General features: G+C 35.2%; 1 protein-coding gene across 3 annotated transcripts in view; it reads right to left on the bottom strand.

The window, feature by feature from the left end:
* Positions 1-12,648, bottom strand: part of LOC106468150 (N-acetylgalactosamine-6-sulfatase-like) — a 76,347-nt gene that overhangs the window by 54,047 nt on the left and 9,652 nt on the right. For all 3 annotated transcript variants that reach the window (XM_013928560.2, XM_022396454.1, XM_022396453.1), the window contains exon 6: positions 791-857. In XM_013928560.2, coding sequence (XP_013784014.1) covers positions 791-857 — 67 coding nt within the window. The remainder of the gene's footprint in view (positions 1-790; positions 858-12,648) is intronic.

Raw genomic sequence — 12,648 nt, 5'->3', positions numbered from 1 at the left:
CTAAATTTAATGTATTTTAACTATAACATAATTAATAAATAAATAGAAGTAGTGTACTAGTGAACAAAGCAGCCAATAATAGAACAAGCATTCGCATCTATCCAAGGATGACAACTTGGTGCCAATTTCAAAATAACCATTGTTGGATTATAATGTAAAATGAGCTCTTTATTGCAACTATAAACATGTAGATGTAATTTCTAAAGCTCAACATTAAACTATAGAAGGTGGATGTGGCATGTGTCAGGGGTTAACAAAATTGATTTCTTGTTTCAACTGCATTAAGCAAAAGTACTTTGAGCCATACATATCAAAAGGCCAAGTAAGCTACATTCTCATCCAGACTTACATGTACATAACTATTGCCTTATGCTTCAAGCTATACTTCGCCAAATGTTGACATTGTTTATAGCTCGTGCATCATGTGACACAAACCTGCAAGATTTCATTATTGCTTTCAATGTTTCTTTTGAAATAAAGGAATAAAAACTAAGATAATATAAAAACTTTGACCTATAATGTACTTTGTAATAATAATTTCATTAAAATGCATTGATAGTAAAGTGGTTTAATTAAATTTTGATTGTAACTCAGTGACACACCCAGAAAGGATTTCAAAAATGGCATCATTGTCATAGGGTTAACATGCGGTTTTTAATTCACTAGTTTCATATAACTGTGCATTTTCTTTTACATAATTTCTTGTCAATGCACGATGCTTTACAAACTTTCAAATCTTCCAGTTCAAGTTAAGTTTTAAGTATACTTTGAGTTTGATAAAACAACATACCTCAGTAAACAAAATGGTAAGGTTGGACTCCCCTGTTGTTCTGTTGATCTGAAAGTCTTCATAATACCTAGGTTTAAATACAAACAAACACTTAGCAATATTACACAAAACATAATAATAAATGATTTCTTGTTCAAACAAAGTACAGAGGGTTAATTGCACTTTATATGAATGGTTTATATATGCTAATGCAGAAAAAGGTATAATTTTCATAGGGTATTTGGGGGACATGTTCCCCTGCACTTTATCAAGGATAGAATACATATTTTTGATAGAGAACACCCTCATGCATATCCTACCTACAGACACTCTCCTCCCTGCTTTTGAAACCAGAGTTACACCACTAAATGCAATGGTATGTTGCTGCTAATGTTAGTCGTGACGTTGTGGGCTATATGTTTGACAACTATGTACTTAATCCACAGGAACTTCCTTGTCATGCAATATTGTCACAGGCAGACTTCTGGCAGGAAGAATATAAAAAGCCTTTTTATAAAGGAAGATAAATAAATAAATAACACAGTAAGTTGACAAAGGAAAGCTTCAATGTTCTTCATGGAAGCAAAAAAGCCTGTATATTACAGTGCTTAGAACAGCAGTGGTCTCCAAAACTACACCCTAACCCAATGCAAAGTAAAGGCTATGGTTCTGAAAACGTATATTTTTAACCCTAATGATATTAGGTGAACCTGCTGGTCCAATAAACAAGGATTTGAAGTTTAAAAAGCTCAGAAGCAAAAAAGTTTACAAGTCTAACAACTGCACATTGAAATTAAATCTTGTGAGGCAGTTCTAATGTACTATTAGAGCAACTGGTCTTCGTAACTCTATGAAATCTAATTGTACTGATTTGGTGCACCTGTTGGATGGTTTGCATTGTGAAAAAACTAATGAAGGAAATAGCTTTAAACTTCAGAATTACTTTCTACAGACTATGTAGGTCCTGCAAATAAAACATGTTATTTTGTATATGCTATTTGTATGAATTTGCAAGCTATGAAATTTTTAAAATAATTTAATTGTAATATGTTCTTATAAGAAACAATTATAAATGCTTACCTTTGTTCTAGGTTTAAATAACTTATTTTATGCCTTCCTATGTTCTTTGAAAATTTACCAATAGTTTTAATTTTATAAAACTGTAAAAACTTTATGATTTGAAAAATCAACACATACAGTTTAATTGTAATTTACCATCACTGATGTACAATAAAAATAACTTTTTTTAAATTGTTAATCAGAATGTTGCAAGATAATACATGGTGATAAAAGAAAAATCCTATAATTATAATTGAAATTAACAATGTAATACATAATAAAAGAAACACCAAATAACATTTTAAATAAAAGATGAAAATTGTTTAACATGGAAAGAAAATGTATAATATCCTTTAAGAGAGAGATACAATATGCAAATACAGATTTAACTACATACAAAATCTTTAAAAAAGAATATTACATATTAAAAAAAAAACACTAACAATGATTCCCTGCCTCCCCCCTTTAGAAGGGGATAACCTAACAGACTATACAAAAATTTAAAATAAACAATGACATAATGAAAATACAATGCAGAAAAATCAAACTTTTACACAAATCAAAACATCAGTCAATATACAAAACTGCTGGCTTTATAATAAGTATGTTAACAAAACCCATTTTTCAGTAAATGGTAAAATCAAAGAATCTTAAAACAAAACCCTAACACAAGTAAAAAAGCAAACCATAATCAGAACAACTATACACATACATCTACATACACACACAGAAATTACCAAAAATGAAGAAAATTTACAATGATTATACAACTTAAATGGATCACACCTGCTACTTCAGCTTTTCTTGAAGATAAAGCTTCCAAGATGGCATCTGCCTTAGTCCTTTTGATATCAGTGGATCTTGGTTTTTCATGTCTTGTGGGGTCGCAGAGACACTGGCTTTAAGCTGGTCTTCTCTGACTGACATCTTACCACCATGATCTTGAGTAATGCTGATATTCCATCATGCAGCAGAAAATGCTTTGGAAATACTCAGCACAGTTAGTGAACCATGGCTCTGCAGTTTATAGTGATGGTACAGCACATCTTCCTGCACTTGTAACTGAACATAGTGCCACAGGTTATGTGCATCCAAGTCATACTCTATTAGTGAAAGTTGGCTTTCACCTTGCTGCATAGCATAGAGTGCTCATACTAAGTTCGGATCCTTCAGTGTTAATCTTGACATTCATCCAGTAATGGATTCTCCTACTTCATGGTTTACCTTTGTAAGAGCAGAAATGGCTATTCATATACTGGAATATAATTCTCTGGTTCTCAGCCAGACTATAAATTGTGACCAAATACCAAAACATCCTTGACATAGATCAGACATATCACTTTCCCATTGCATGCCCTCCAGGTAAGCTCCAGTAGGCTCTCCAAAGTGGCAGTTCTATTACACAGATCAAATGGCATGATGCAGAATTCATCTCTTCATCTCTTGTGCAAAAATCATTAACCAGTATTAGGCCTACTTTTGTCATCAAGCTCTATTTTCCAGCAACCGGAACACTAGGTACAAGGTGTTAAGCCAACAAGAACCTTCTAACACATTCAGGCATTCATCTGTTTATGGTAAAGGAAAGGTGACATCAACATGAATTACCACATTCACTTTTTTAAGATCAATAAAGAGCCTTGGTGTACTTTCCTCTTTCCTAACAATCACTATTGGAGCACTCTCTGGAGGATTTATGACTCTGTCTTTCAACATTTCAACATTCAGACCTGGCAACCTCCCTAGTGTTCCAGAGAAGTCAGCACTGTAACTACTTTATAAGACATGCATTGCCTGTATCTAAGTTGTGCTGAATCATTGCTGTTCAATCAAATTGGCCATATGATTTCATGGATACATCAGTATATTCAACCAACAAGTCACTAAGTTACTTTTTTTTGCATTGGTTCTAGAATGATAACATCATCTTGAACCAGTGACCTCAGATGCGACTATAGTGAGGTACTTACAATGGACATAACCCTAGTGTTACCACTAGCATTGATTACTTCCATTTCACTCACCTTATCTATAACCATTCCAGTACACAGATTACTTATAATTACAAAACATCACTGGAACTTCATATCTTGTTGGATTGATGACTATCTGAGCTAATGCTGACTGCTTTCTGGGCAGAAAAAAGAGTATATTTCATGTGCGGCTTTTATAACTGCATTATAGGATACTGACACACTATATTTTGTCTGGAGTAAACCATAAAATACCACTTGTGTACAAGTAATAAAATATTTTACAAAAATGAAGTATGATGTAGGGATGGCAATGCCAAAAAGTACAGAAACAAAATCCTTACATAAGTATCCAGTAAGTACTGAGTCAATATTACAGGTTTAAGGTTATTAGCCACTGTAAGACTGTATAGCTGTATTCAGTTTAAATACTTTTATTCAAACCTGAATTCATGCAACTGACAGGAATTCAACATTTAGTTATAGATAAAAGTTATTCTTGGAAGGATTTGGTTGCTTATTAACTTTATATATCCTTTAATCTTTGGAAACCAAACATAGTGAGAGCATTACAGAGATAAATAAACTAAGTTAACTGTATCCAAAGCTCAAACTAATATGTCTTATAAAGGATTTTGTTACTCCAGTTATAGCTAACTACTACTACTAAGTATTTGTTTATCCAAGAATATGCACTTTCATTTGCTTGCTTTCACATTGAAATATTTATAAAAGGGGAAAAAATAAATTAATTAAATAACACCAAGCTTAATAGAGTCATCTAAGTATCCCTGCTTCAACTATTTTTAAATACTATAATGACAAAAAAACACTTAAACTTGTGTTGTCTCTAATTATAATTTTACATGGTTCATCTTCCATCAGTATAAAAAAAAAAGGAAAAATGCAATTACTCAAAACCAAATGTAAATAATATAAATATTACATATGTTCAACAATTATTTTTAACAGCAACTTCAAAACTGATGTCCTGGCAGAACTGTTCAGTTCACTTGACACATGGCTGCTTTATGTGAGAAATGAAAGTAACCTTAGGGTCAAAGATAAGCCCCAAGAACTTTGCCTCAGGGACCACGGAAAGAACAACATCACCAAGACGGAGATCGCGATCAGGGTGTACACCCCATTGGTGGCAAAAATGCATGAACACGGTTTTGGCAAAAGAAAAAGTAAAACCATTTGCTATGGTCCACTTGAACAAGCGATTGAGGGCAGTCTGTTCGATGACCTACATGAGATGTGGAAGTTATCGACATAGAGTCAGTTTACAACAGTAGGAGAAAGTTGTGTAGTGATAGCATTGATCTTGATACTGAAAAGTGTGACACTCAAGACTCAGCCCTGAGGGACTCCAAGTTCTTGTGTGAAAGAACAGGAAAGTATTGAACCCACATGGATTTGGAATGAAAATGGGTAGCTGGCCATATGAGTGGAGGTCCCGCAAAATGCCGTACCTCCACATAGTGTTGTAAGCTTTCTCAAGATCAAAGAAAACAGAAACAAGATGTTCTCTCTTGAGAAAGGCTTCCCTAATCGAGGTTTCAAGTTGAATCAGGTGGTCTACAGTGTAGCTCTGTTGATGGAACCCACACTGGGTGGGTGAGAGCAGGTTTTTTTGAATTGAGGAACCAAACAAGATGAGCATTAACCATCCTCTCTAAGACCTTACAAAGACAACTAGTCAAAGCAATTGGATGATAATTAGAAGAAATCTTGGGATCTTTCCCAGGTTTAGAGAAAGGGAGGACAATAGCCTGGTACCAAGCATCAGGAAAAATGTTCTCCTGCCAGATCCAGTTAAAAACAAGAGTAGCAAGAGAGGCAGGAGAGAGATGGCGAAGCATCTCATAGTGAACATCATCAGGCTGGACCGATGTACTGCCAGATCAATGTAAAGCAAGTTTGAGTTCCACCAGTGTAAGGGGGCGATTATAGTCATAAAGATGATCAGCCCGAAAGGAAAGAGGCAATCGCTCTGCTCAAGACTTGATGGCCAAAAAAGGTGGGGGAAGTAACAGAAGAGTATCAGCAATGTTCTGTAAATCAGCAACTTTTTGGCCATTGGAGAGCAAGATGGAAAGAATACCTCCCACTGACCTTCCAAATCTTGTCCCATATGACTTTGGAACTGGCAGTAGAAGAGATGCTAGTTGTGAATTTAATCCAAGATTCCTTTTGGCTTTGACATCTGACCTGCCAAGCATGGACATTTGCCTGCTGGAAAGTGATGCAGTTGGAAAGAGTGAGACACCTGCAAAAAGGATCCTGGACCCATTTCTGAGCTTTCCGTGCCTGCTGGAGACCACCATGGATGAGATGTTATCAAGGTTTTATGTAAAGAATGAACAGCTGCTTGAATTAAGCAATCAGTTACTGTTTCCACACGGTCATTAATAGATGGAAGACTAACTAGCAGGATCAAGTTCCAAGAGAGAGGTGAAAGAAAGCCAGTCGGCCTGGTCCAACTTCCTCCATAGCACTAGGGTTGGGTGGCATCAACCATGGGCCAATCCCTCTCAAAATGATAGGAAAATGATCACTGCCCCGTAGGTCACTGTCAACCTTCCAAGAAAAGCAAGAGAAAAGTGAAGGGGAGCAGATAGATAGATCAATGGCAATAAAAGACTGACTAGGTGCATGAAAATAAGTATAAGAACCAGTATTGAAGAAAGAAAGGTTGTGATCCAAGAGCATATGCTCTACAAAACGACCTCTCCCATCAGTATCAGCACAATCCCATCGGGGATTTTGTCCCCTAAAGTCTCCCAGGGTTAAAAAGAGAGACAGCAACTGTTCAATGAGAGCATCAAGGTCTGATTGATCACAAGTCTCTCCAGTAGTCAGGTAGAGAAAACAAAGAGTGATGGTACAACCCAAGGAAACACGGATGGCTATGACCTCCAAGGGTGTATCGAGTGACACAGACAAGGTGGGCATATGATGGTCGACCAGCATTGCCACCCCTCAATGCACTCATCCATCACACAACCTGTCATTCCAGTAGAAAGAAAACTGTCAAAAGGCGACTGTCAGCAGGTTTCAGGAACGTTTCTGTAAGGAAGACACACAGGATAACAGGAATCGATGAAGGCCTTAATGTTATCTAGATTGGAACAAAAACCTAGACAGTTCCACTGTATCAAAGTAGCCATTTTTACATAGGTGGAGGAGAACTGGGCAGAGAACCATTCTGTTTACAACTACACCATTTTTCTTTACTAAAAGGAGGTCTTTCAACCCCCATGGATCCTGTTCTAGGTCGAATGAGAAGATCTCTGTCATTAGACTTAGATTCCAGCAACTGATGGCGTGAACGAATAAATGTTCAGCATATCGAGGCTGACGAAGATGGACCCAAACAGACACTGGAAGCTGGAGCCAAAGGAGGTGGACCCAGACAGTCACTGGAAGGAATGGTGGGGACAGAGATAGAAGTAAATGTTGACTTGTCAACTTGGTTATCCATTGAGGGCAAAAGAATCTTCACATGATGCAAAAAAGGCTCTAATGGAGGGATGGAAAGGTTCATCTGCACTCCCACTGTAGCAGTGAAGCGTAGTATAGCAACATATGTCCGAGATGGAGTTGGGAACAATAACTTCCAGGTAAGAAACATTGTTAACAGTTTTTAAATGCTGTACCTCTTTCTCCTCCACCCACTTAGGAGAAAAACAAAAGTAAGAGAGATTGGAACCATCACAGTTAAGGTCTAGTTGACACTCGTAGATGTCATGGTCTTTGCCACCACAACAAGCACACGTCATAGCACCATGACAAGATGCCTTCGAATGACTGAATTGCTGACAATAAAAACATCAAAGAAGGTTAAGAATACATGGCCATATCTTACAATGAAGATAACCTGCCTTGACAGAGGCAGGAGGACGTGGAGATGTAAACATCGAAATGAAAACATTGGTAGGCAGCATAATTCCATCTTTATGAGTAGAGATATGTTGCAATGTAGAAACTCCTTGGCACGAGAAACCAGCGAGGATCTCCGACTCAGAGATGTTCTTCAAATCCCTCCCAACAATAACTACTTGTGAGGACTTCAAAGCAGCATGGGAAGTAACCTCAATGGGTATATCCTCCATGGCCTTAGAATTCAGGAGTTCCCTGTGTTTTGATGTAGATGCTTCCACCAAGATGTCCCCAGAATGTAGCTTCTTGACTAACTTTGGAGAGCCAGCAAGCCCCTCTAATCTAATAAAAAATGGAGACATTTGTCCTGAAGGTTTTTCTGATAAGGAATGCAAAATCAAAAATGAGGTACAGAAGCAAGATGAGTTGAAGATTAATGATCAGAGTATTCAAGGCATGGTTGTTTACCAACAAGCTGAATTTTTACTATTATATTTTTTTTAGGATTTGGGGGATCCATAATAAAAGGAGAATGGTTCAGTGCTCACTGACCCCACCCACCATGGAGTCCTATGAGAATATGCACTACAATGCCAAACAAGGACACTGCAGCAATGCCAGGGCTTTGTGAGCACTATATCCAAACACCATCATCAGACACAATGTCCACAACACCTGTTTAAATTGCCCAACACTGATACTCAGTTGACCCTAGCCCAAAAGGACCAGCTGATTGACCCTGGGGGCACCCCAAGGCCACCTGTATACAGGAATTCAAGGCTAAAGTGGCGTGTTGCAGAGCTCCAGACACCACTCAACCACCAGGATCCTCTCCTCCCATTCATGGGTCACCATGCATAGTAAACACGTTTGTGAATGTTCAAATCCCAGAGGATGTAAACTGAAAATACAGAACCATCTCTGGGAGGTTCCCTCACCACGTACAGGAATCCACCTCGATGATGATGCCTTTACTGGCAAAATCATGGTCGTAATAAATGATGTATTTGTGAAACATACAATTCTCTTGTTTTTCCTCAATACTGTAAATACTATGTCTTTGTTCCCTCTGTCACTTTGACAATGTCTCTGAAGAAGGTGAAATTAATCATTAAATTGAAAATTATTTTACTTTTGTGCATGTTGAAATTTGGTGACATACCATAATTTTCCGAATACAATACATGCTTTTTTTTTACTAAAAATGTATCTAGAAGTTAGAGTACATATAATATATGGTAACAAATCTAAATGGTTTGTTTTTTACAGCCAGTACAGACAATCTTTTTCAACAAACGTTGTGAATGCTAATGCATACTTACTAGAAATGTTGTATTTTGACGGTATATCTTACTAACCCCTTGAACGCGATGAACCTTTAAACCCCTTTCTGTGCATGTCATGAGATTTTACTGAGTTAAATTCAAAATTGAATTAAACCACTTTTCTATAAACGTATTTTAATGAAATTACTATCATCAAATACGTTATAATTTAAGGTTTTATATTATCTAAGTTTAATTCCTTTATTTTGAAAAGAAAAATCTGAAACAGCAATTAAAACTGCAGTTTTTGCTGTCACGTGATCCACTGTGGTTAAAATTCTCAAGTTTAAAGGTCTTACACAAGAAACTACGAGTTCCTAATATAGACAGTCAAAATACAGTTCCAGCTGTCTCTCATTAGCTGGGGAGAAACTTCCAAGAATTTCAATGTGAAACAACATTCTAATATTTCTAAGTTTAAGGTCAGCCACTTCCACTTCCACTTACAAAGTCAAAGCTGTGTTGTCAAGCAACACTTTAAAGTTGAATGGCATTTTTATAACCAATAGAAAGAGCAGATTTCTCACTATTCAGTTATTGCCTGAAGAAACCTATACCTGTGTATGGATCTGTAGTATGAAATAGAAAATAAGCTTAGTCCATTGTTCTCTTGAGAGATATGTAATGTTTGGCAGTGTTTCTCACCTTATATGTATTAGTTTGCTAAACAGTTAGATTGCATTTAGGTTTTACATTTATATCTTAATTAATTATGTATTATTTGTGTTTCAAAATGCACATCTCAAACGTTTATGATTTTTATACATTTAATTTGTTGTAGTTTGGCTTACCAAAATGTCTAAGCAATATGGCATCATTTGCGTGTGCGAGCGTATGTGATTGGAATTTGTGCATGAGACTCGCCCTATAATAAACAACATAGCACCTCGCGGGACATGTTGTGGATCTTAGGATAATGAATAAAAGACAAATAATTGGAAAAGATAATTAAAAATAAACTACAAGTGAAAATATAAAGACGTGAAATTATGCATATGACAAAAAGAAATTTGAAAACTATTCTTCAATAGTTTAAAAGGCATGTACTTAGTTTCATTTCTTAATTTTAAACATTTTATTTCACTATACATTGATATCTAGAGTTAATGATATAATAGAGAAAGTGGAAAACAAAATATAAACATTTACCTAAAAAACTTTTGATATTCATTTAGGAGGTTATAGAGATTATGCAAATGAAATGTGAAAACTGTGAGAAAAAATAGTATTCATGTACTCAAAATAAAAATCACATTGCATGTAAACTATTCAGATTAAATAATGTATATTTATTATAAATAGTAGAAAAAATAAAAATATTTTTTTTTTAAAGTACATAATCTTAGGACCATTCAAGTCAAATTTAAAACTATATCATCAGCTAGTTTCATTTTTATAAATAATTTTCATAAAAGTCGCATACCTACTTATAATGTAAGTAGATTGCAGTCAAAGGGTTAATTCTCTCCATTTCTAAGCCATAAATGAGAATTGTCTCCTGTTTTCATTCGTTTCAGTACCTTTAAACATAATTTTTGAAATAAAATGATCAAGAAGCTAAGTCTTGTGATTTTTAAGATTTCTTTACATGCACACTTGGAAAAGTTTGGAAATACAAAACTAGTTATCACCACATTACATCTGATATTCAAAAGTACAATTCATTTTCAAATTCTGAGTCTGAATCACTGTCCTCAAATAGTTGGTGCAACTTCTCTACATAGCAAGTATTAAGACAAACTCAATTTTAGAGATTTAACAGATACTCTAACATTTTGACAAGTTTATATGCTGGCTGCAACTGCAGTAATAGCAAGCATTATGGTGAATGCAAAATGGTCACTTTGATTGCAGTATTACAAAAGTCTACGTGCATATTATTTATGGTGATAAAGCAAATTTGACTCTTTGTTTGTGAAGATTAGAGGGCATATTATATTTGGAATTGTATTATATTTGAAAAATTATGGTAATCACCAACAGTAATCACATTTCCTTAGATGTAAATGAGCAGAGAATGGGAATCAATCACATACTGATGACTCTCCGATGAGAATATTTGGTTGCATCATGTATGTTATACTTATTTCACTTCTGGTTCACTCAAAAGTGTTAGAAATGTTTTCAGAATGATATCATAACAACTTTTTAAAGCAAACAGAAACTCAAAACATTGCAGTTAAAGTGATTTTGTTTTACCTTAAGAAATAAAATGCTGGAAGAAAGGATATACATATAAAACTAAAGTAGATGAGATGTAATGAGCTAAGGTAGACATATGATGTTTATCAGCAAGCAACATCTAATGAAAACCCTGCAAGAAGTATGATTATTATATAGATACTAAGCAATTGATAAATACAGGAAAGAAACATGTAATACTCCGCTGAAAGATGTGTGATTCTTCCTCAAAAAATTTAACCAATGCAGGAACTGAAACAACATCCATAATTGTTGTTTAAGACTCATAACGTACATAAATTAATATGTAAAACGGACTTTTCTCTAACTTAAAATGCACTGAGCTCAGTACAATATCCATAATGTTTTGTAACATTATAGTATTCACAATTCTCTTACTTCTTTCACTGTCATGAGCACATATAAGTTCTCTTTATGGCAATGCCATAAAGGTTTGGAATTTTGTACCACCATAAAGAAAGAATATTCCCTTGGAAACTTCCCAAAGTTTACCATTTTCAAGTTTCAGACAAATAACAAAATATTAAAGTGTATGTGTGCTTGTCTATATTATGCATCCAAAAATAAATTTAGTAATATAACTCAAAAAGAAAAAAAAACACATACAGTGAACATGTTTACTAACTCTACTTGTAGATGAAATCCAGCTGAGTATATCACCAAAAATGAAAAAAAAAAAAATCTAGCAGAACAAAGCATGCAACCTGTACATTGTCAACGTTGAACTTCTGCATATGCACTAGCTGCCATGCTATTTTAACACAGCATGGCTTTTGTGGTCTTACTAACAGGTGTTAGTGATGCTATTCAAGAAAACAGGATACTGCTGGAAGTGCAAGGTTAAACCTACAGAATTTGCATTGCATAACATGATCGAGACATGCAGAGCTCTCACAGCATGTGATAAGAATGCTGCTGCAGTGCAAATAAACACACAATAAACAAACAGTTAAATAATAATAAATATAAATGACACTTCATTGTATAATGTTATTGCCACATTTTCAGTTCTCTGATTGGTCATGCAGTGCATGATTTGCAAGCCTGCAAACCAAACAATATAAAAAGTAGCCCCACTTTATTATACTTTATCCCCCCCCCCCCCACTAGTGGTATGCCATGGAATTCACAAGCAAAATAAGTGAGATATAATACAAACTGTATATTAAGCTGTTTTACAATTGTTTGAAAATTAAGCACTAAAACCATAGAAACTCTGATAATATATATATATTTAGAAGAATAAGTGGAACAAATTCCAGGAGACGAGGCTCACCAACTAACACATTTAAAATTGTTTCATAACATTATTGCCACCTGGCTCCCTTACAATTATCAGACTCCACTACAACACCAAGTCACCAGTACTGACACACTTAGAATTACTACATGTTACTGTAACAGATCATTAACAGTATAAATGTATATATACAAG

Source organism: Limulus polyphemus, unplaced genomic scaffold (genome assembly GCF_000517525.1).
Source record: "Limulus polyphemus unplaced genomic scaffold, Limulus_polyphemus-2.1.2 Scaffold2891, whole genome shotgun sequence".
Classification (NCBI taxonomy): Eukaryota; Metazoa; Arthropoda; class Merostomata; order Xiphosura; family Limulidae; genus Limulus; species Limulus polyphemus.
The sequence above is the reverse complement of the archived record's forward strand: the minus strand, read 5'-3'. Positions and strand labels throughout refer to the sequence as shown.